Genomic DNA, 23,212 nt, shown 5'->3' on the forward strand with positions numbered 1-23,212 from the left:
TTTTACCATCATTATTGGAGTGTTCTAAGGAGGGTGTGCCTACTTGGTGTGATAGTTCACCTTACAAGCCCCTCTGTTGTGTGGCTGAAGGAGTTCACCTTGAACAAAGGATTTCGATCAAGCTGCTAACAATAAGGTCAACAGTGCTACTCCGATAATTGGAATCTGACAGGGGAAATTCTGTTCTGTCCTATAGGATTGCTGAGTTGGAATTGACTAGATGGTAGTGAGTTTGGTTGTTTTTAAATTTATTGTTTGGCTGAAAGTTGCACCATGGAGATGAGTTTGTTTCCAGACTTGAAGGGTATTTCAGGGCCACAGCCTTGGGAGTCCACTGGTTATTATCTGTGCCAGAAAACCTGATTTTCTTCTATGATGATGACTGGTGTTCCCTTTACTTCTCCCACTCTCTCCAAGACCTCCAACAACAAAGCCTTTCAGAGCAGCTGGCACATAGAGGTAGCTAGTAACCTAGTTTTAAAAGAACTATCTGGCTTAGGTAGAACATTGCTGGAGGCAGTGTCAGAAGATGAGCCCCTCAGGTCAGAAGGCACTCAAAATATGAGTGAGGAAGACCAAGTAGAGTCAATCATAATGACATGAACGGAGTAAAGCCTTCAGGAGCAAAGCCCTTGGGATCTTCATTTGCTGTAAATAGGACTCAAAATGATAATACACAGCTGCAAACATTGATTAATAATTGGAACTTGGAATGTACAAAGTATGAATCTAGGAAAATTGGAAATTGTTAAAAATGAAAATACAAGATCAATATTCAAAGTGTTAGTGAGCTGAAATGAACTTGCAGTAGCCCTTTTGAATCAGAAAATCATGTGGCTCACTATGCTGGAAATGACACAATCAACAGCAATAGTGCTGTATTCATCTTCAAAAAGGACATTTAAAGATCTAGCTTGACACACCAGCTGTGTGATCATGAGAGTGGAGACCCAAGGCCCAATTGTAGATAATTGAATATCTTCCCATGGAAGTGGTATAAGGAAGGGATGATTCAACTAAGGTGTAATATAGTACCAATTTATCACATATCACTAGTTCCTGAATACTTCCTCCCCACCACTACCATGACCCAGTTCTAACTTACAAATCTGACTAGATTGGAGAACACACATTGGTACAGATAAGAACTCTCTACACATGGAATTCAGGAAAGACAAACCCTTCAGGATCAGTAATGGGAGTAGTGATATCATGAGGGTAAGGGGACAGTCAGGGAGGGGGAAGGGTGAGAAAGGAGGAACTCATCACAAGATTGCATATATAGCCTCTGTGGGTGAAGAGAGACAATGGACAGTGTAAGATATGAAATAACAATAACAATATATAATTGATCAAGGATACACGAAGGTGGAAGAGTAGGGGAGGGAGGGGGAAAAAGAAGAGCTTATATCAAGGGTTCAAGTAGAAAATGTTTTGGAAATGATCATGGGAACATATGTACAAATATGTTTCATACAATTGATGTAGAAATTATATAAGAGCTGTAAGAAGCCCAATAAAATGATTTTTAAATAAAATAAAATAAAGATCTATCTTCAATTACAATTCTATCTGTGACAGAATAATTTTTATCCCCATGCAAGGAAATCCAATCACTACAATTATTCAAAAATATGCACCAACCATGAAAGCTAGTGATGCAGAAATTTAGAAATTCTACCAACACATTGAATCCAAAATTGATCATACATGCAATCAAGATGCATTGGTACTTACTGGATATTGAAATGTAAAAGTTCGAAACAAAGAGGAAGGAATGTAGTGGGGGAAAATATGGTCTTGGTGATAGAAATGAAGCTGATAGAATTTATCAAAATCAATGATTTCAACACAAACACCAATTTTCTGAACTATCTGGAAGAAAAACAATGGCACCAACAGTTCCAGGGGGACTTGGGATGGGGGAGGTGGGGGGTGCAAGGAAGTGGTGTTAACAAACACAGAGACAAGGGAACAACATGGGACCCAAAATGGTAGTGAGGTGGGAGTGGCAGGCCTAGTAGGGAATGATCAAGGGTAAGGTTACGTAAAGAAGAGGTATAGCTGTAACCCAGGTGGGGACGGAGCATGGTAGGGCAGGAGGAAAGTCAAGGGAGATGGAGGAAAGAGCTAGGAGTCAAAGGGTATTTATAGAGGTCTAGACAAAGACATGTACATATGCAAATATATATATGAAGATGGGGAAATAGATCTATGTGTCTATATTTATAGGTTTAGTATTAAGGTGGCGGAAGGACCTTGGGCCTCTACTCAAGCACTCCCTCAATGCATGAATACTTTCTTTTATTAAATTGGCACTCTATGATGCTCACCCTCCCGACACAACTGCTGAAGCCAAAGCGGGTGAACAAGTAAATGTGGTGAAGAAAGTTGATGCTGCCCGGCTATCAAAAGAGATAGTGTCTGGGGTCTTAAAGGCTTGAAGATAAACAAGCAGCCATCTAGCTCAGAAGCAACAAAGCCCACATGGAAAAACACACCAGCCTGTGTGATCACGTGGTCCCGAAGGGATCAGTTATCAGGCATCATGCAAAATATATATATACATATATATACCATAGTGAATGAAGGGGGAAGTGCAGAGCGGAGACCCAAAGCCCATTTGTCGGCCACTGGAGATCCCCTCACAGAGGGGTTTAGGAGAGGAGATGGGTAAGTCAGGGTGCGATGTAGTACCAATGAAGGACACAGCTTTCCCCCAGATCCTGGATGCTTCCTCCCTCCAACTACCATGATCTGAATTCTACCCTGCAGGACTGGATAGGGCATATGGGAGCTGGAGGCACAGGGAATCCAGGGTGGATGATACCTTCAGGACCAGGGGTGTGAGGTGGGATACTGGGAGAGTAGAAAGTGAGTGGGTTGGAAAGGGGGAACTGATTACAAGGATCCACATGTGATCTCCTCCCTGGGAGATGGATGGCAGAGAAGGGGGGGAAGGGAGACTCCAGATAGGGCAAGATATGACAAAATAATAATCTATAAATTATCAAGGGCTCATGAGGGAGGGGGGAGCGGGGAGGGAGGGGGGAAAAAGAGGACCTGATGCAAAAGGCTTAAGTGGAGAGCAAATGCTTTGTAAATGATTAGGGAAAAGAATGTATGGATGTGCTTTATACAATTGATGTATGTATATGTATGGATTGTGATAAGAGTTGTATGAACCCCTAATAAAATGTAAAAAACAAAACCAATTTTCAACAACACAAATGGTGACTGACTATGCACACAGATTTCTCCAGATGGAAAACACAGGAATCAAATTGACTTCATCTGTGGGAAGAAATGGTTGGAAAGCTCAATATCAACACCTCAAACTGGCCAAGGGCCAACTGTGAAGCAGTCTGTTAATTTTTCACATGTAAGTTCAGGTTGCAGTTAAAGAAAATTAAAATAAATCCACAAGAGCCAAAATACAACCTTAATTCTATCCCACCCTAATTTGGAGAACATCTCAAGAACAGATGTGATACATTAAACACTAGTAACAGAAGGCCTGGGCAGCTGTGGGATGACATTAAGAATCTAATTCATGAAGATAGCAAAAGGTCATTGTGGCAATTACATAATCTGTTGTCAGTTTTGGGCTTAAGAGTGAAAGGGTGGGGAGGGGGAAGAGCTGAAAGAATGTTTTGAAAATGAGGGCAACAGATGTACAAATGTGCTTGACACAATGGAAGTATGTATGGATTGTGATAAGAGCTGTAAAAAGCCCCCAATAAAATGATTTTTTAAAAAGAGCTGTAAGAGCCCCAATATATGATTTTTTTTAAGAGTGAAGGGGTAGTGTTTAGTCTGTCCATCAGATTGCAGCTGATGACCTCATTTGGAGGCACTAAGGAGATAAACTAGCTCACTGGAGGCGGGTCATGTGCTCACTCCCTGGGAGACATCGCAGCTGACAAGACACATGGAGCTACACTAGTGCCCTAGCTGGAGCCACGTGGAGAGCCTGCCAGCACGGAGATGCTTCCACTGCTACTGGATCCTCAAGACTTCCCATCCCCTAGCCTGTGATCGGTCTTCCTGCATTTGGCATCATTGAATGTATTTCTTGAGTCGAAAGAGGATTTTATAGATTGGCATCAGACATCTGGGCTAATATTGGACTTACTTAATGTATAATTACTTTTTATATAAAGTTCTTTCTTATATACAGATGAGTGTCTATGAGTTTGTTTCTCTAGTCTCCCCAGACTAACACACGGTGGCACCAGAAGTGGGGTTCTAGAGAAACAGATCATAAAAATGGAGAGTGGATGTTTGATTGACCTCTGCTTCATGGTAGTTTTTCTCTGGCTAGCCAGAGGTCAGAGAAAGCCACACTGCTTACTCAACTGTTTTCTGGAAAGAATGTGGGAATGTAAAGTTTGATTCCTGGAAATTGTCTTTAGTTAATCCTGCCTGAATGGTGAAAATGATTGTGATAAATGTGAATCTCAAGCTCAGGTGGCAAAATCGCCCCTTGAATTTCTCAGAGCTGCTGAGTGAAAATGGCTGACAGAAAGCCTGGCTCTGGTTTGATGCTTTCAAAGGCCTAATCCCATATTTTGTATCAATAAAATAGTTTAGAGATGGATTAAGATAAACTAAATAAGGATTGAACTTGACTGTTTTGAGAATTGAGTTTAGTATCGGATTCTACTTTGTTTATACTGATATATATATAAATGGATTTATAGAAATAATTATTGGGAAATATGAAAATAGAGAGCTTTTAAGCCCACTTGCTTAAAACCATTAATTTGATCTTTAAATGGGCTTAGGACACACCTGCAAAGAAGGCTCTTAAAGGATAAGCCCCACCCAGTGCTGTGAAGTACTCAGGATATTTGCATTCCAAGAGACCTGCCTAAAGGCTTTTGACAGATTGAAGAAAAAAGAACTCTTTGGATTTTTAAAGTTTGAATTAGTGGTTTTGGTCAAAGCTGGGGAATCATGAAGGAAACTCCTCTCTAGGACTGAACATTAAAGGGAGCATATGACAGCCCGAAATGCTTGCTGTGTGACCACCTGGATCCACTTGCTGAGTGGAAGTGGATAAAAAAGCAGCAGTAGAGGGACAGGCTGAGTCTGGCCACTGACACCTGTGGACCTGGTTGTTAGTCATAGGATATTACTGTTTTGTTTACTTATTGGAAGCTATGTTTAAATGAGGTGGCACATTTTTTAATTGTGTGCATTTTACCTTTATCCTGTTAGGTACAGATATGATTTTATTATTGTTTGTTTAGAAACTATATATGGCTAAAGAGTTGTGTGAAAGTGTCAAATTGATGAGGGGTGGTCTGTGGTAGTTACATTATCTGTTGTCACTTTGAGGCTTAAGAGTAAAGGGGTAGAGTTTAACCTGTCAATCAGATCACAGCTTGATGACCTCATTTGGAGGCTCTAAGGTGATAAAATAGCTTGTGGGAGGCAGGACACAGGCTCACTCGCTGGGAGACATTGCAGCTGACAAGACACATAGAACTATGTTAATGCCCTGAGTTGCAGGAGCCACATGCAGGACCTGATGCAAAGGGTTTAAGTGGAGAGCAAATGCTTTGAAAATGATTAGGGCAAAGGATGTACGGATGTCCTTTATACAATTGATGTATGTATATGTGTGGATTGTGATAAGAGTTGTATGAGCCCCTAATAAAATGTTAAAAAAAAGAAGAAGAAGAAGAAGAAGAGGCCCTAAAGATCCTAGAGTAGCTAAAGCAAATGGAAGTCATGATCAGGTAAAGGAGCTGAACAGGAATTTCAAAGGGCATCTAGAGAAGATGAAGTAAAATATTATAATGAAATGTACAAAGACCTAGAGGGAGAAAACCGACAAGAACTACCATGTTCAGCATATCATAAACTGAAAGAACACAAGAAAAAACTCCAGACTTGAGTAGTGGGTTAGGCAGTTATTTCTCCAGAGAAACAAAAGCAGGACACTTATGATAGATAGATTAGATAGATAGATAGATAGATAGATAGATAGATAGATAGATAGATAGATAGATAGATAGATGATAGATAGATAAATTTATACAGGGAGAAAAGAATATAATAGCTAATTAGTCCACACAGCAGTACAGAGGGCTCAGTTCAACTCACTTGTGTGGAACAGTTAATATACTGGAAGTCCTTCAACTCACATGGATTACTGGGTCCAAGATCAAGGAAGAAGACTGTGTAGTCCTCCCTCAGGCAAGGCAGGCAGAGTCTGCCCAGCAAACAGCAGGGCTGGTCACTAACATCAGTAGCCCTGGGGCTTAGCAAAGCAGGCCCAGATGGGTTATTGAAATCAAGCAGTGCAAAGTGACAGGATGCACCATCCTCAAGTTCAAGCAATGTATGCACCAGCAGTGTGGCAAAGCATCTTGAAGGAGCCTCAAGCTCTAGCAACATGATCCATGGGTTGACTTGGCCCACAGGTAGTGTAACTCACAGGTTGAAGTAGAGAATCAGCTAAAGCAGCAATATGGTGGTCTGATCACTGGAGAGCAAGAGAGAGGTAAGCAGGCCTTGCAGAACCATTGATCTTTTTTTCCTCCAATCAAAATGCTACCTGATTAATCCCACATGTTCCTGTTGGCCAGGTTGGCACAATAAACATAATTAGAATAAGTAGTAACATTAAACCTACATATCACAAGTAGCAAAGATCGTATGTTGAATGATGCAGAAAGCATCCAAAGAAGATGGAAAGAATCTACCATCACAATCCATCTGCAGACTATCTAGTCAGATTAAGCCTCTGGCAGACCCCCTCTAGCCACAGGCAAACTCACACAGTTTTACTATCAGACAGAGATTATTGTAAACTTGATTATGGTAGATTGAACCAGGGTATAATATGTACTTGATCGTTGACCTCCCTCTCAACCCAACCTGAATTTAATACAGGCTCAAGTATTTCTCGCCTGTTCCAGGACAGAAATTTCTTCTCTGGTCTTTTAAATTTTGATTTTAGTCTTTTCTTTATGATTTATTTGTATTTTCATGTTTGTATTATCATTATTATTTTCTTCTGGACATTTTTTTGTTTCTTTTCTCCAAGTCTGTGAAGCATAGAAAGCGTGGATTCATAGAGACAATCACTGGTGCAATGGTAGGTTTATCAGGGCTGTGGAAAGGGGATGAGGGGTAGTGAAGATTCAGGGGCTATGGGGAGCAAACAATGAATGCAGGAGTGGGGAGGGAGCACTAGAACTGATGGTGATGATGTAGATACAACTCTTTTAAAAAGAAATTTAACCATGGAAGTGTATGATATGTGAATATCAAGAAAACTACAAAGAAAGAAAGAAACCAAAGTTGACCAATGGTTCCTGTGTTAGTTTGTGTAGACTAGAGAAACAAAGCCATAGAAACTCATATGTGTATAAGAGAGAGTTTTATATAAAGGGTAATTGTACATTAAGAAAGCATCTCAACCTAATCCAGTCCAAGCCCATAAATCTGATATTAGCCCATATGTCCAATACCAATCTATAAAATCCTCTTCAGACTCACAAAACATGTGCAATGAAGCCAAAAGCAGGATGATCACAGGCCAGTGGGTAGAAAGTCTTTGAACCCAGTGGCGTTGTAAGCATCTCAGCGCTGACAGGGGTCTCTACGTGGCTTCTTAGACTTCAGAGGTCTGGTTGCATCAGGGTAGGCCCATGTGGCTTCCCCAGCTCAGAGCACTAGCATAGTTCCATGTGTCTTGTCAGCTGCAGTGTCTCCCAGGGAGTGCAAGGTGTCTGCCCCTCCAAGGAGGAAAATACAGGAATACCCCAAATCCTCAGGGGATTTGAACAGGAAGAGTTGTTGCCAAGGGGGCAGTTAGTTTATATAATGGTGGCGGCATAATTTGGAAAAGGCTATCAATAATGGTTGTACAAAATGAAGGGTATTATCAATTGCATTGAATTATACATGCAGATGTTGCTCGAATTGGAGAATGTTTAGTTGTGTATACTTTTGCCACAATGAGAAAAAATTAATAATTATGAGAATGAGTCCAAGGAAGTAGAATATGATCTAGAATTGAATGTGGTGAAAATTTTACAACTCTTCTTGATATGATTGAATGATTGAATTTGCATGACATGTGGATGAAGTGCTAACAAAATTGATAAATTAATCCAGCACCTTAGACCCCTTGGCCACACTACTACAGGTCAAAACTAATAAATTTAAAAAAAAGAAAAAGACGAATACACAATCCCTGTCAACATTCAACCATTTCAAGAGGTAGCATATGAGCAAGAACCAATGGCACTGAAGGAAGAAATTCAAGCTTCATTGAAAGCATTAGCCAAAAACAAGGCTCCAGAAACAGATGGAATACCAATAGAAATGTTTCAGCAAGCTGATGAAGCACTGAAAGAACTCACTGGTTTATGCCAGGAAACTTGAACAACTGACTGGAAGAGATCCATATTTGTACCCACTCCAAAGATAGGTGACTCAACAGAATATCCAAATCATAAAACAATATCACTTATACTACCTGCCAGTAAAATTTTACTGGAGATTTTCCAGTGGTTGCAGCCGGACAGTGACAGGGAGCTGCCAGGGCTTCAGGGCCGTTTCCAAAGAGGACATGTAACATTGGATATCATTGCTCAGATCAGATGGATCTTGGGTCAAATCAGAGAATACCAGAAAGATGTTGACTTGTTTCACAGCAACTGTGCCAAGACATTCAACTGTGTGGATCCTACGAAACTCTGTGTAGGCTTGAGAAGAATGGAAATTCCAGAACACTTCATTGTGCTGGTGCAGAACTTGTACCTGGATCAAGAGACAGTTGTGGAAACAGAACAAAGGATTGCTACATGCTTTAAAATCAGAAAAAGTGTGCATCAGGGTATGTCCTCTCACCATACTCATTCAATTTACATGCTGAGCAGCTAATCAGAGAAGCTGCATTATATGAGCAAGTACTCAGCATCAGGGTCGAAGGAAGGCTTACTAACCACCTGCAATATGCATGGATGTAACATCACCTTGCTTGCTGAAAATGAGGAGGACTGGAGGCACTTCTGGTGACTATCAAGAATTGCAGCCTTTAATATAGATGACAACTCAATGTAAAGAAAACAAAACTCTTCACAACTGGACCAATAGGTAACCTCAGGATAAATGGGGGGGAAATTTGCATTGTCAAGGATATTGTCGTCTTACTCGTACTCACAATCAATACTCATGGAAGCAGCAGTCAAGAGATCAAACAATGTACTGCCTTGTGTAAGTCTGCTGGACAACACCTCTTGAAACTGTTGAAAAGCAAAGATGTCACACTGAGGATTGAGTTTTGCCATAGCATTTTTAAGCCATGGCATTTTCAAAAACCTCAAATGCATTTTAGAGTTGGAATTGAAGAAAGAAGAAAGAAAAAAGACTCAATGCATTTGAATGATGGCACTGACAAAGAATGTTGAAAATACCACGGACTGCCAAAAGAACTACAGCCAGAATGCTCCTTAGAGGCAAAGATGTCAAGACTTCATCTTAGAGGCAAAGATGTCAAGGTTTCATCTTGCATATTTTGGATATGTTGTCAAGAGAACCCAGTTTTTGGAGAAAGACATCATGCTTGGTAAGGCAAAGGAGCAGTGACAAAGTAGAAGGCCCTCACTGAGATGAACTGACACAGTGGCTGCAAGAATGGGCTCAAGCCTAGGAGCAATTGTGAGGATGCTGCAATGACTGGGTAGTATGTCAGAGTCAGAACCAACTGGAAAGAACCTAACAGCAATAACTTTCTCAAACGAGGATTCCAGGTGGCATAGTGGGCTACACGTTGGGCTGCTCAATTGAAAGGTCAGCAGCTCAAACCCCTCAGCTACTCCAAGGGAGAAAGATGAGGCGTTTGATGTCAGTAGAGACTTACAGCTTCAGAAACCCACTACATCCTATGGTCACAAGGATGTGTCAGAATCGATTTGAAGGCAATGAGTTTGCTTGTTTTCATTTACCTTCTCCAAAACCAAATAAACAAAGAGACCCCTTTGAGCTGAGTCAATCATGATTCACAGCATAACAGAGTCAGTGGTGGATTATCCAGTCAGCAAGGTAAGCACAGATTTGCTTATGTTTATGTATTGATCTGTAGTGAACAACTTTGCATGAATCATTACATCAACCCACATGAAAATGCTCCTTTTTAAATAGATGCAAGTACTAGGAGGGATAGGACATTTATAGAGGTCTAAATCCAGGTATGCACATATGTAATTATATTTATAGATAACAATATGGAAATAGATCTATGAACATATATTTATATGTTAAGTATTAAGGTAACAGAAGGCCATTGGACCTCTACTCAAGTACTCCCTAAATGCAAAATTACTTTGTTCTAATAACCTGGTATTCTGTGACGCTCACCTTTCCGACATGATTGCTGAAGACAAAATGGGTACATAAGAAAAAGTGGTGAAGAAAACTAATGGTGCCTGGCTATCAAAAGATATAGCATCTGGTGTCTTAAAGGCTTGAAGATAAACAAGTGGCCATCCAGCTGAGAAGCAACAAAGCCCACATGGAAGAAGCACACCATCCTGTGTGTTCATGAGGTGTCAATGAGATCAGGTATGAGGCATCAAAGACCCAGAACAAAAAGTCACATGGATGTGACTGAGGGGGTGTGGAGTGGAGACACAAAGCTGTAGACAATTAGACATCCCCTCACAGAAGAGTCACAAGGAAGAGACAAGACAGGGTGTAGTACACCACTGATGAACCATACAACTTTCCTCTAGTTCTTTAAAATGCTTCCTCTTCCCCACTATCATGACCCCAATTCTACCAATACAAATCCAGCTAAACCAGAGGATGTACACTGGTACAGATAAGAGCTGGAAACAAAGGGAATCCAGGACAGATAAACCCCTCAGGACCAATAATGAGAGTAGTGATATCAAGAGGGTAAGGGGAAGGTGGGGTGAGATACTGGGAATGAACCAAAATGATCTACATATAACCCCCATCCAGGGGGACAAACAACAGAAAAGTAGCTGAAGGGAGACAGCAGTTGGTATAAGACATGAAAAAAAATTTTAAATAAATTATCAAGGGTTCATGAGGGAGGGAGGGAGGGAGGGAGGGAGGGAGGGAGGGAGGGAGGAAAATGAGCTGATTCCAAGGGCTTAAGTAAAAAGAAAAAGGTTTTAAAACAATGATGACAACAAATGTACAAATGTGCTTGACACACTGGATGGATGTATGGATTGTGATAAGAGCTGTACGAGCCTCCAATAAAATGATTTAAATTTAAAAATTAAATAAGATAGATAGATAGATAGATAGATAGAAAGAAAAGAAAATGCTCCTCCTCCTCCTAATGCTCCTTCTTCTACTAGTGATCGCTTCCTTGCTAGCCAGGCAGCAGGGATTCCAACACCGAAATCTGATCGTGACTCTTTCCTTGAGTACTCCAGGCACCAAATGCAACAGTTAACTTCCCCAGGAAGTATATTCCAAGATGTAGCTTAGCATGCAGAAAATTTATTAGGAAGTGCTCTTGGAAAGCAAGGGAAAGAAACGGGGCAGAAGGAGGAGTTGGGATGCAGTGTAGTCTCAACAAAGGTTTCTGCAGACTCTCAACGGTCCATCAGAGTTGCCCCTAGTTAGTGAGGGAGACTGTGCTTACAGCCCTGAATCAACCAGTCCAAAACAGTGAGACCTTCCTGCAGGCAGATCTCTTCCATTAAGGTGCTTCCCTCAAAGGGCTGATAGCTAAGCTCTCTGCCAACAGGATTTCCTGTAGGTGGTGGAGTATGTACTTCATTTCCAAAGGATGCCGGGGCAAAAAGGATACTATTCACTAGATGAACTGATTTGACATACAAGGGGGTATCCCCCAAAATGGAAACCACCCCCAAGCGATGAATTTAATTTTTTAAAAAAAACAACCTTATCGCCTTCAAAGTACTCTCCATTACACTTAATATATTTGTCAAATTTGCAATTCCGTTTTTCAAACTCACCTGTTCGGCTGACAGCACCTCCCTCATTTTTTTCCTTCACCTCTCACACATTGTCGAATTGCAGTCTGTTCATGTCCTCTTCTTCATTCGTGGAAAGAAAAAAGAAGTCACATGGAGTGAGATCAGATGAGTAAGGTGTACGAGGCAATAGAGGCATGCTGGGTTTTGCCCCAAACTGGAACACTGAGATGACTGTGTGAGCAGGTGCACTGTCACGGTGGCAAAACCCGTCCCCCATCTGGCACAAATCAGGCCATTTTTTTGTCATACACTTTTACACAATCTTTTCAGAACCTCAAAACAGCAAGCTTGCTTAACAGTCTGACCTGGTGGAACAAACTCCAAATGCACAATTCCCCTTATATCAAAAAAACAAATGAGCATCGTCTTGATCTTTGAATTCACTTGACGAGTTTTGGGGGGTGAGGGGATGATGGCGTCTTCCACTGACTTGAATGATGTTTGCTTTGGGGTCGTAAGAGTAGCACCATGTCTCCTCGCCAGTAATGACCTTGGGGGGAAAGTCTGGGTCTCTTCAGAGCAGTTTTTTCAAAGCATGGCACATTTCCACTCGATGCTCTTTTTCCTGGTCAGTCAGAACCTGAGGCACAGATTTTGCAGCAATCCTCCTTATTCCCAAATCTTCTGTTAAAATTCACCGCGAGCACCAACATAGTCCAGATAACTTCCTCGTTGCTTCAATGGTCCACCATCAGTCTTTAAGCACAAGTGCACAGATTTTGTTGACATTTTTATCTGTTTGGGAAGTTGATGGACGTCCAGAAAAGGATTGTCATCAACGGACATTTCACCTTTTTTGAAAGGAGAAAATCACTCATACCCTTGAGTTTTTCCCATAGTGCGTCCTTGTAAGCTGTTTTCAGCATCACAACAGGTTCTGTGTTTCCCAAGCAGGAAACCAAATTTCACAGCCACATGCTTTTCTCTTAAATCAGCCTTCACAAAAATATGAGCTTCCAGGGAAACTGCTTTTTCCACAGGGAATCTTGCCAGCATGCTACTGGGTGCACACCTTCAGGGTGAGGTGTTCGATGCTCACCTAGCAGGGTGAAAATACGTACTACAAAAACTCCGATCAGCAGAGCTGTATTCCAATTTGGGGGGGTACCCCTCGCTAGTTGGGTCCATTTGTTTTTCGGTGTTTAAGAACTGTTTTTCTTTTGGTTAAGTTTTTAAAAGCATTTTAAAATGCCTTTCCTTTTACTCAAAATAAAATAAATGTTTTAAAAATAATATGACAAAGAACAACTTATTGTAAAATTCAATTTTGCTTACATGAGTTTTAATGATAAAGAACATTTTATTAGTAAAAATAGAAACTCAAAACTTGCAGAGAAATACAGCTTACATCCCTAACCTGGTCCTTCTTTCCTCTGAGAGAGAACACTTTCTAGTAGCTCTTGATTCATCTTTCCTTAAAAAAAAAAAAAAAAAAAAAGGCGGAAGAGTATGTGGAGCACATCTTGGACCACCAAGCCTGGAGGATGATATCCCCACTCTGAACAGCCAATGCACAGAGTGGACCACATGGCTGATCCCGCTATGAGACGTCAGTCGCTGACCCATGGCCCTACAGGAGATAACACTGGAGACTCAGTGCCAGGATTGGCCTGCACTGAGGCAAAAACACTAAAGGTTTGCGACAGAGCAACGCAGAGAGCAGAGCAGGGAGCTCCCGAGGGAGTGCAAAGGATAGAGTCTGGGGCTAGAGCATGACACCCCACTGGACTTGGCTGGAGGGCATGCCTAGAGGTAAAAAATTATGCCTTGATCTATTCACATGGTTTTCTTTTTTTGAAAAATTTAAATTTTTTTCTTTTTTAAAAATTAATGTATTATTTTATGGATCATTGGGGTTTTTGTTGTTTTTGTCATGATTATATGCTCTTTTGTCACTTTGTCTTGCTATGCCTTGTTTTTTGGTGTATATTATTACCTCTGAAGATCTATCTAGATAAGATAGACTGGATGAACAGCCAAAAACAACGGACCAATGGTTCCGGGAAGACATGGGAGAGAGGGAGGCATGGGAAAGGAGGTAGTGTTGACCAACCCAGGGACAAGGGAGCAAGCAGTGATCCAAAATTAGTGGCAAGGACAAGGAGGGTGTGAGAGGCCTGGTAGGGCTTGATCAAGAGCAATGTAACAGAGAAATTACTAAAACCCAAATGAAGGCATGATAGCGGGACAAGAGGAAAGTAAAAGGAAATAGAGGAAAGAAGTAGGAGACAAAGGGCATTTAAAGAGGTCTAATTACAGGCATGTACATATGTAAATATATTTATATAGGATGGTGGGGAAATAGATCTACGAGTATAGATTTATAGGTTTAGTATTAAGGCAGCAGATGGACATTGGACCTCCACTCAAGTACTTACTCAAAGAACTCTTTGTTCTATTTAATTGGCATTCCATGATGCACACCTTCCCAGTATGATTGCTGAAGACAAATGTGAGCATTAACAAATGTGGTAAAGAAAGTTGATGGAGCCTGGCTATCAAAAGATATAGCATCTGGCTGGGGTCTTAAAGGCTTGCAGGTAAACAAGCAGCCATCTAGCTCAGAAGCATCAAAGCCCACATGGAAGAAGCACACCAGCCTGTGTGACCCCGAGGTGTAGAAGGGACCAGGTATCGGATATCAAAAAACAAAAAAATCCTATAAATGGGTGCCTGTCGGAGACCATAGGCTGGTCCAGGTGTTTCTTGGTGGGTGACTAATTAGTCCTCTGTGCCTCTGTTTACCTTGCAGCTAAAAGCAGTGTGAGATAACTCAGTTTTTTAAGACCTCTTTAAGATTCTTTTGAACCATGCATGTCCTTGTGCTTATTTTAGAATATAGTGCTGTTATTATTCAAGTGTTTAGAAAGTGTGCCTAGTTAAGTAATGTCTGCATAGATAAGAGGTTCAGAATGTTTTTTAAGGCAAGTTCTTTGATGTTTGTTTTGTAACCATTCCCTTGTAAGAAGAGTATAAAAACCAAGCTTTGAGTATACTCGGCACTTCAGTCCATCAGACTGTTGTCCTCCCAATCCCATGCTTTGTATATGTCTCTTTCTTTCCCTTTCATCCGCACGCCTCATTTCAGATGCAGCTTGATGCGGGATAGCTGGTCTAATCACTCACAGGTGCCCACCTTTCCGATATGATCACTGAAGATAAATGGGTGCATAAGCAAATGTGGTGAAGAAAGTTGATAGTGCCCGGCTATCAAAAGAGATAGTGTCTGGGGTCTTAAAGGCTGGAAGATAAACAAGTGGCCATCTAGCTCAGAAGCAACAAAGTCCACATGGAAGAAGCACACCAGCCTGTGTGAAACAAGGTGTTGAAGGGATCAGGTATCAGGCATCAAAGAACAAAAAAATCATATCATTGTAAATGAGGGTGAGTGCAGTGTGAAGACACAAAGCCCTTCTGTAGGCAACTGGACAACCCCTTACTAAAGAATCACAGGGAGGAGACAAGCCAATCAGGGTGCAGGGTAGCAATGATGAAACATACAACTTTCCTCTAGTTCTTAAATGGTTCCTCCCCACACTATCATGATTCCAATTCTACCATACAAATCTGGCTAGACCAGAGAATGTACATTGGTACAGACAGGAACTGGAAACACAGGGGATCCAGGACAGATGACTCCTTCAGGACCATTGGTGAGAGTGGTGATACTGGGAGGGTGGAGGGAAAGTGGGGTAGAACAGGGGAACCAATCACAAGGATGTACATATAACCTCCTTCCTGGGGGATGGACAACAGAAAAGTGGGTGAAGGGAGACGTTGGACAGTGTAAGATATGACAATATAATAATAATTTATAAATTATCAAGGGTTCATGAAGGAGGGGGCATGGGGAGGGAGGGGGGAAATGAGGAGCTGATACCAAGGGCTCAAGTAGAAAGCAAATGTTTTGAGAATGATGATGGCAACAAATGTACAAATGTGCTTGACATAATGGATGGATGGATTGTGATGAGCATTGTATGAGCCCCTAATAAGACTATATTTTTAAAAGGCAAATACATATATACACTGACACAATACATTTCTTCTTCTTTCTTAATTAAAAGATAATATGCTATAAAAAATGTTTGCTTCATTATCATTACTAACCAATATGTCCTGAAGGGCAGACCATGTGAATATACAGAGATCTTTCTCAGTTCTTACGGAAGATGCACAAGTCCCCCTAATGTGGTCAGCCCTTCATTTATTCAATCAATCCCCATCTGAAAGTTTTGGAGGTGTTTCCATTTTCTTGCTACTCTAAAGTACCCTGCAGTAAGTAACCTTGCCCATAACTCTTTTATTACTGTATGTGCTTCCTTGAGATAATGGGCTTGTTGGGCCGAAAGGTCAATGCAACTATAATTCTGCTGGACCTTGCCCCTAACCTCTTCCACATAGGTTTTGTCACTTTGTTCACCTGCCAGTTATGAAAGTGAGTGCTTCCTTCCCCACAGCCTTGTCCACAAATCACGCTTCCAGTTTTGGAGTTTTGCCCAGGCTGATAGGTGATAAATGGGTCTCAATATAGATATTATTTTCATTTACCTATTATGAGCAAGATTGCACATGTTCAAATGTTTAACAATTATTCCCTCCTTTGTAAGCTGCCTGCTAATATATGTTGCCATATTTATATATACAGAAAATAATATAAATAATATATGTATTAGTTTCTCCACATATTATAATATAAATAATATATATTATTTTCTCCATCTTTGGAGCTGTTTATATATTAGGTTAGTAACACTTTATGGTATATGTTGTAAATATATTTTCTTAATTGTCATTTCCCCAGTACTCAAGTTACAGTATGACCATGGAAAATATTTTCATGCAGTTAACCTTACCTACCCATTTTCTAGATTTTAAGTCTGAATCAGGAAGGTTTTCCTCCTCTCTCAAGTTATAAAAACAATGTGCTCCTGTTTTCTGATGATGTTTTTATACAGTCATTTTTCTCACATTTAGATTTCTGATATTACTGATTGTTCTGGGCATAAAGGCTCAGTCCCCACAGCAACTTGTGACAGCAGTAAAGGACTGTCTCAGCTTCAGGTCTTTCCACAGAGTCTTAGGAAGCTTTTGTGGGAAAGAGTTCAACTCCATATGTAAAGACTAAGATAAACTCAATTTTACCTTTTTTTTTATAGTTGTGGAAATACTCATTATTTGTGAAGTCACCTTTATCATAAATTAAATTTCCACATGTACTTGGGTTCGATTTCTATATTTCCTATCCTGTTCCATTGGAACTATATGTCAATACTACTGTTTTAATTAGAGGTGTCTTACAACATGCTGTAACAATATCTGTCAAGATTATCCCTCCCCCTTGATGCCTCTATTTTTAGAGTATTAGGGACATTTTCAGTGTCTCTTCTTCCATGTGAACTTTATAATAAACAATTTTATCTAATACTACAAAAATTCTGATGTTAAATGTACTTTGGTTTCGTTAAATTTATATATTAATTTATGGAGCACAGGTACCTTTATAATATTGAGTCATCCCATCCAATAAAGTTTACAATCTGTCAGTTTCTCATACTGTGGTGGTTTTCATATTGCTGTGAGGCTGTAAGCTATGCCACCAATATTTCAAAAGCCAGCGGAGCTTGGTGGATAGGCTTCAGCAGAGATTCCAGGAGATAATCGGCCATTTACTTCCAGAGCTAGCACATGAAACCCTATGGATCTTAGAATGTTGTTCAAGACTATGATTTACTGACTTTGAACCAGTCATCAGCAAAACCACAAAATAATAGTTTGGTTGTCACTATTGCCGAACACCCCCCCCCCCACTAACATCGAGTTGATTCTAACTCATAAGCAACCTATTTAAGGTTTCCAAAGCTGGAAATCTTTACTGGAACGGATAGCTTGTCTTTGTCTTTCAGAGTGGCTGCTGGATTTGAACCACTGATCTTGGCGTTGATGATCTAATACTTCTCAAACAGTGTTTCCTGGGCTCTTTACCTCACAATCCAGGGAAAATTAATACTGGGGACATATTTTCAACTAGAACTTCAGGATCCCCAAAATAGAGTCTTAGTGGGGGTGGCAGAAATCCTAGTTACGGTGAATTCCAGGTCTATCGTATTTCTCTTTCTAAATAGAGTTGTCTAGGCCTGAACATAAATAGAAAGGGTTGATTCACATGGAACTGCCTCACTTTTAATACAAAGAGCGTAACAGAAGCACAAGTCAGAAGGCAGTGGGTTAGAGAGTGAACCACAGCTTTACAAAAATAGGAGAGATTGCTCTTATTCTAGACAGGAGTTTAAAAATCGGACTTCAGTTGGCAGCATTACTTAACATTTTTAATACCTCCCATATAATTATCACGTTCTTGTGTTGTGGGAAAAAGCTAAGGGCTATTCTGAAGACAATTTTTATAATGAGAAGTTCATGGAAGGAAACCCTTACTGCCTGATACACATATGGAAAGAAGCCTAGATTGCACTGATGAGCAGAGAAATGTACAATTAACCACATCTAGCTGAGAAGCAACAAAGCCCCCATGGAAGAAGCACACCAGCTTGTGTGATCATGGGGTGTCGATAGGATCAGGTATGAGGCATCAAAAACCCAGAACAAAAAAATCATATCATTGTGAATGAAGAGGAGTGTGGAGTGGAGACCCAAAGTCCATCTGTAGGCAACTGGACATCTGCTTACAGAAGGATCTCAGGGAGGAGACGAGCCAGTCAGGGTGCAGGATAGCACTGATGAAACATACAACGTTCCTCTGGTTCTTTAGTGCTTCCTCCCCCGCCCCCACTATCTTGATCCCAATTCTACTTTACAAATCCTGCTAGACCAGAGGATGTACACTCGAGTTAAGAGCTGGAAACACAGGGAATCCAGGAGAGATAAACCCCTCAGGATCAATATTGAGAGTCAGTTTTGATACCAGGAGGGTAAGGGGAAGGTGGGGGAAGGAAAGGGAAATGATTACAATGATCTACATATAACCCCATCCCTGGGGGGTGGACAACAGAAAAGTGGGTGAGGGAAAAATCGGTCAGTGTCAGACATGAAAACCTAATAATTTATAAATTATCAAGGGTTCATGAGAAAGGATGTGGGAGGGAGGGGGGAAATGAGGAGCTGATACCAAGGGTTCAAGTAGAAAGCAAATGTTTTGAGAATGATGATGGCAACAAATGTACAAATGTGCTTGACATAATGGATTGATGGATGGATTGTGATAAGAGTTGTATGTGTTCCAATAAAATAATTAAAATAAAAAACAAACTATAGTGTCCTGAAACCTATACTGTGAGTAATCGGGAAAGGAGGGACGATGTCTTCCTTGTCTGTGTATCCTCAGTATCTTGTACGTTGGAGACGAGAGATGGGTCACCCATTCAATGGACCACGGCAGTCCCTACAGGGGATCCACTAGCTACGAACAGAAATCCCTAACTTTCAATAATTAGGTTCACACTGCCATCATTTTCTGCTGAGGCAAGTAAAGAACATGTTGGAGGCATCAGGCTCCATCACACTACCAGGTCAGCGATAAAACAAAAAAAAAAGTGATCACCTGCCGGATACAAGCATGTAATTGGGACAGGTGAAATCTTTGACTTTACCGCATCCATCGCACAGGGCGCGTTCACTTCCGGTATCGCCCCGGAACCTCCTGGTGAACTGCGTACGTTTCCGGGGGGACGCTTTGAAGACCGGACCGCTTCCTGCTGCTGGGAGGGGCGGGGGGAGGAAATAGCTCGGAGGAGCGGCGTCTTGCCTGCGGTAGAGCCGGCGGCGAAGGAGGCGGCGGAGGGGCTGCGGCAGAAAAGACAGTGTCCGAGCCGGTACGTGAGCTGCCTTGAGCGGCGGACGCTGTCCAGAGCCCGCTTTGCGTGCCTGGGGTGCCAAGTGCCCGAGCTGCTCTCTGGGGACTGGGCCAGCTTCGCCCATTGCCCCTCAGACGGCGCCAAGAAGGGGTGGTTGGGGTGCGGGGCCCAGCCTCCCTGGGCGCCCGACTGCACGCGCTGTCTGACATCCCTGCCCCGAGCCTGGGGAGGCACCGGGTTGCCATGCCTGAGGGCGCTGGGGCTCTGCACCCCGGGGAGCCTCCCAGGCGGCAGTTGGAATTGGGGAGAAGGAAGGGACTCCGGTGCGTCCTGAGTAACCCTCAGAACCTAACGAGACCTTGTCAAGTGGGTGGCGGACTTTGTTTGGGGACCTGAGGGGAGCCCGGCTTATAAGGAGAGTCGCTGAACCCGTACTTTCTCTGCCCTGCTGTAGCTGCTCGGGTTTGTGAGCACAGTTTTTTAATGGCAAATTCTACTTCTCGCTCCTGTGGCTTCTGTGCAAATTACCAACCTTCAGCTCTGTTGGTAAACCAGGGTGCTCCCTCGATCTATCCTGTCATGCTGCCGTGGGTAGAGAGCGAACGCTTTGCAGAAATGCTAGCTGGAGAGGTCCAGGTTAAATGTCTCCAGCACTTTTTGAAGAGAGAAAAAACACTCACCTAGCATTGCAGACTAGCATACTTTCCCTCACCTTCACACACCGTTGCTTTAGAACTGAGAATAAGAACAGACTCATCTTAGAGGCATTAGATTCATTTATGATGTTGCATCTGGAAAAAGGCTTGTGATTCATTACCACAGAACGAAATGAGTGAAATTATTATATAGCTTGTTATATACTGAAAAAATCAGAAATGGTGTTTAAGTTACTGCTTTTCTGTTGTCTTAGGTTCGGCGTTAAAGTGTGGTGAAGGGTACTTTTCATGGTGCATGGAAGGAAAGCCAATGCGCAGGTAGGCATTTAGGAAGAAAGCATTCGGTTTCACTGGCTGAAATTCAGCATGGAATTAGTCAGTGCTTACTTAAAAGGGGAAGGGGGAATCCTTAATTAAAATTCGCTTGGAACTAATGATCCTTGATTTAAAATAATTTTTTTCGAAATAACCAGGAATTAAAAGCGTTTTAATAGAGTAAAATACAAGACTTAAATTTCTAAAAAAGTGCTCTGACTTTTATGAAGTTCTTAACATCTACGTCTCCTTTCTTTCTGCTTTTCTTTTTTTCAATCATTTTATTGGGGGCTCATACTAATCATCGTGTGTGTGTGTGTGTGTTTGTGTTCTTTAATAATCATTAACTGTAATTTGATGTGGTGTGAGTTTATGATAGTCTTGCATTTCCTACAGAATATAGAGATTTCTGTTGCTGTGTAAGAACAATAATTAATTCATAACCCATGTCTCATTATGGTTTGGGTTGTTTCACTGATGTTCAATAATACATTGGTTTTGTTCATTAAAATAGCTGCATTGCAGAGTAGATTGTTTAAGGATTTTTTAAAGAGTACTAGACTTAATTTAGTCAATTAGAAAATATAACGGTATATGAGAAAATATAGACTAGTATCAGCCCTTTCAACACCATACTTTAGTAATGTTTTTTCTCTACCTATTCCAACAAGCGAGACTAAAATCCTTATTGAAATATCAGTCAGTTCTATTCATTTCTTTTCAAATCCTACACAACTTTAAAACAAGGCTTCAATTGTAAACACCTTTTATATTTGCTGAACTGTGTATTTGGTTGGCATCAGACATTAAACAGTTCTGGGAGTCCTTTTTAAAAGAATAACATATTCTGGAGGAAATATGATTTGTGATTTAGAGCCAGGAGAAGCAGAATGTAGATTGTTATAAATTCTGTTACTGACTGATCTGGATCTGTTCAAGGAGCCCTGTTGGTACAACAGTTAAGTGCTTGAGTAAACAAAAGTTTGTTAGTTTGAAACCAACTATTCTGCAGGAGCAAGATGTGTCAGTCTGCTTCAGTGACGAGAACAGCCCTCACTGTAGATAGAGACCCTGCCAGTGGCTCATTAGTTCTGTGAGAATGAGTGATCCTGGTATGGGTGTTACGTCTTTTCAGATTCTGCTAGGCAAAAGGGTTATCCACTTAGTCCTTGATCAGAAAGGTGATCACCCCACCAAAGCCCCAGGGACCAGTGGTTCCTCCAGTCGAGCAGTGTAGGTCCACAGGACCACATTTTGGACAGGTGGGTGTGAACTCTTCAAATGGATAGTATAGCCAGGAAGGATAGTAGAAGCAACTAAACATGCTCTTAAAAACATTAGTGAAAACCTGCAAGCTGCAAGCTATGACTTTACCAGTGTGGTCAAGACAGCTTTGTTCCTGGCTGATATAAATGACTTTACAACGTTCAATGAAATCCATAAACAGTATTTCATCTACTACAAACAGAGTCGTTTTCCTGTGAGAGCTGCTTACCAGGTTGCTGCTTTGCCTACAGGAGGCTGTGTTGAGATTGAAGCAATAGCTGTCCAAGGGTCAGTCTCAACAGTATGACTATAAATGGAACCGAAGTTGTGGAGTCAGAATTTTCAAAATATTTTAAAGTGAACCACTTACATTTTACAATTAATACTTGAAGTGGAAGTTTGATCAAAATATCCAATAATTTTTTTTAATTCCCTGTAAAGGGGAGGAGTGGATCTTGAATTGAAGTTCGGTCAATTAATTCAATTGCTGGTGTTATAAATCACATTTATTTACACTCACATCACTGAATGTGAAAGAAGGTTTCTCTCATTAAGTAGATAAATAAAAGTGGGAATAACATGTAGAAAAAATTAGTTACTCTACTGGATAAATAATAGAGTACACCTAATCCAATTAAGCCCTACTAAGAGTTGTGTGAAATGTGTTTAGTCCTCATGTCCGATCCATGATTCTGCATTTACTTGAGTAAAATGAAAAGTATTCCAAGTGGAAAGGCAGAAACAATAAAGTAGACCAAGATTTCATAAAAATAATATTTTTCTAATGAAAATTAAAAAGATGTGCAAGCTTCAAAGAGTAAAAAAGAAAAGAGTGCAGTCTTGGAAACCCTGTGTACAGGTCTACTCTGTTCTGTAAGGTCACTGTGAATTGGAACAACTAGACCTGGTGGCATAGGAGCCCTGGTGGTTATGCGGGTATGTGGTGGACTGCTAACCACGGGTCTGTAGTTCGAAGCCACCAGCCACTCCCAGGAGAAAGACACAGTACTCCCATAAAGAGCTTACAGTTTCATAAACTCACAGGGGCAGTCCTACTCTGCCCTGTAGGGTGAATATGAGACGGAATCGTGAGTTTAGGTTGAAAACCTGGAGCCATAGTGGATTTTGTGTGGAACTGCTAGCTAACTGTAAAGTCAGC

At 41.2% G+C, this 23,212-nt stretch overlaps 1 protein-coding gene across 2 annotated transcripts in view; it reads left to right on the forward strand.

The window, feature by feature from the left end:
* The first annotated feature begins 19,728 nt into the window (after positions 1–19,728).
* KLHL20 (kelch like family member 20) overlaps positions 19,729–23,212 on the forward strand; it is a 72,044-nt gene continuing 68,560 nt past the window's right edge. For both annotated transcript variants that reach the window (XM_075527661.1, XM_075527654.1), the window contains exons 1-2: positions 19,729–19,834; positions 20,727–20,790. Coding sequence is in view for 1 of the 2 variants with exons in the window: in XM_075527654.1 (XP_075383769.1) it covers positions 20,768–20,790 (23 nt within the window). In the remaining variant the exon portion in view is untranslated. The remainder of the gene's footprint in view (positions 19,835–20,726; positions 20,791–23,212) is intronic.

This window comes from Tenrec ecaudatus, chromosome 1 (assembly GCF_050624435.1).
Source record: "Tenrec ecaudatus isolate mTenEca1 chromosome 1, mTenEca1.hap1, whole genome shotgun sequence".
Classification (NCBI taxonomy): Eukaryota; Metazoa; Chordata; class Mammalia; order Afrosoricida; family Tenrecidae; genus Tenrec; species Tenrec ecaudatus.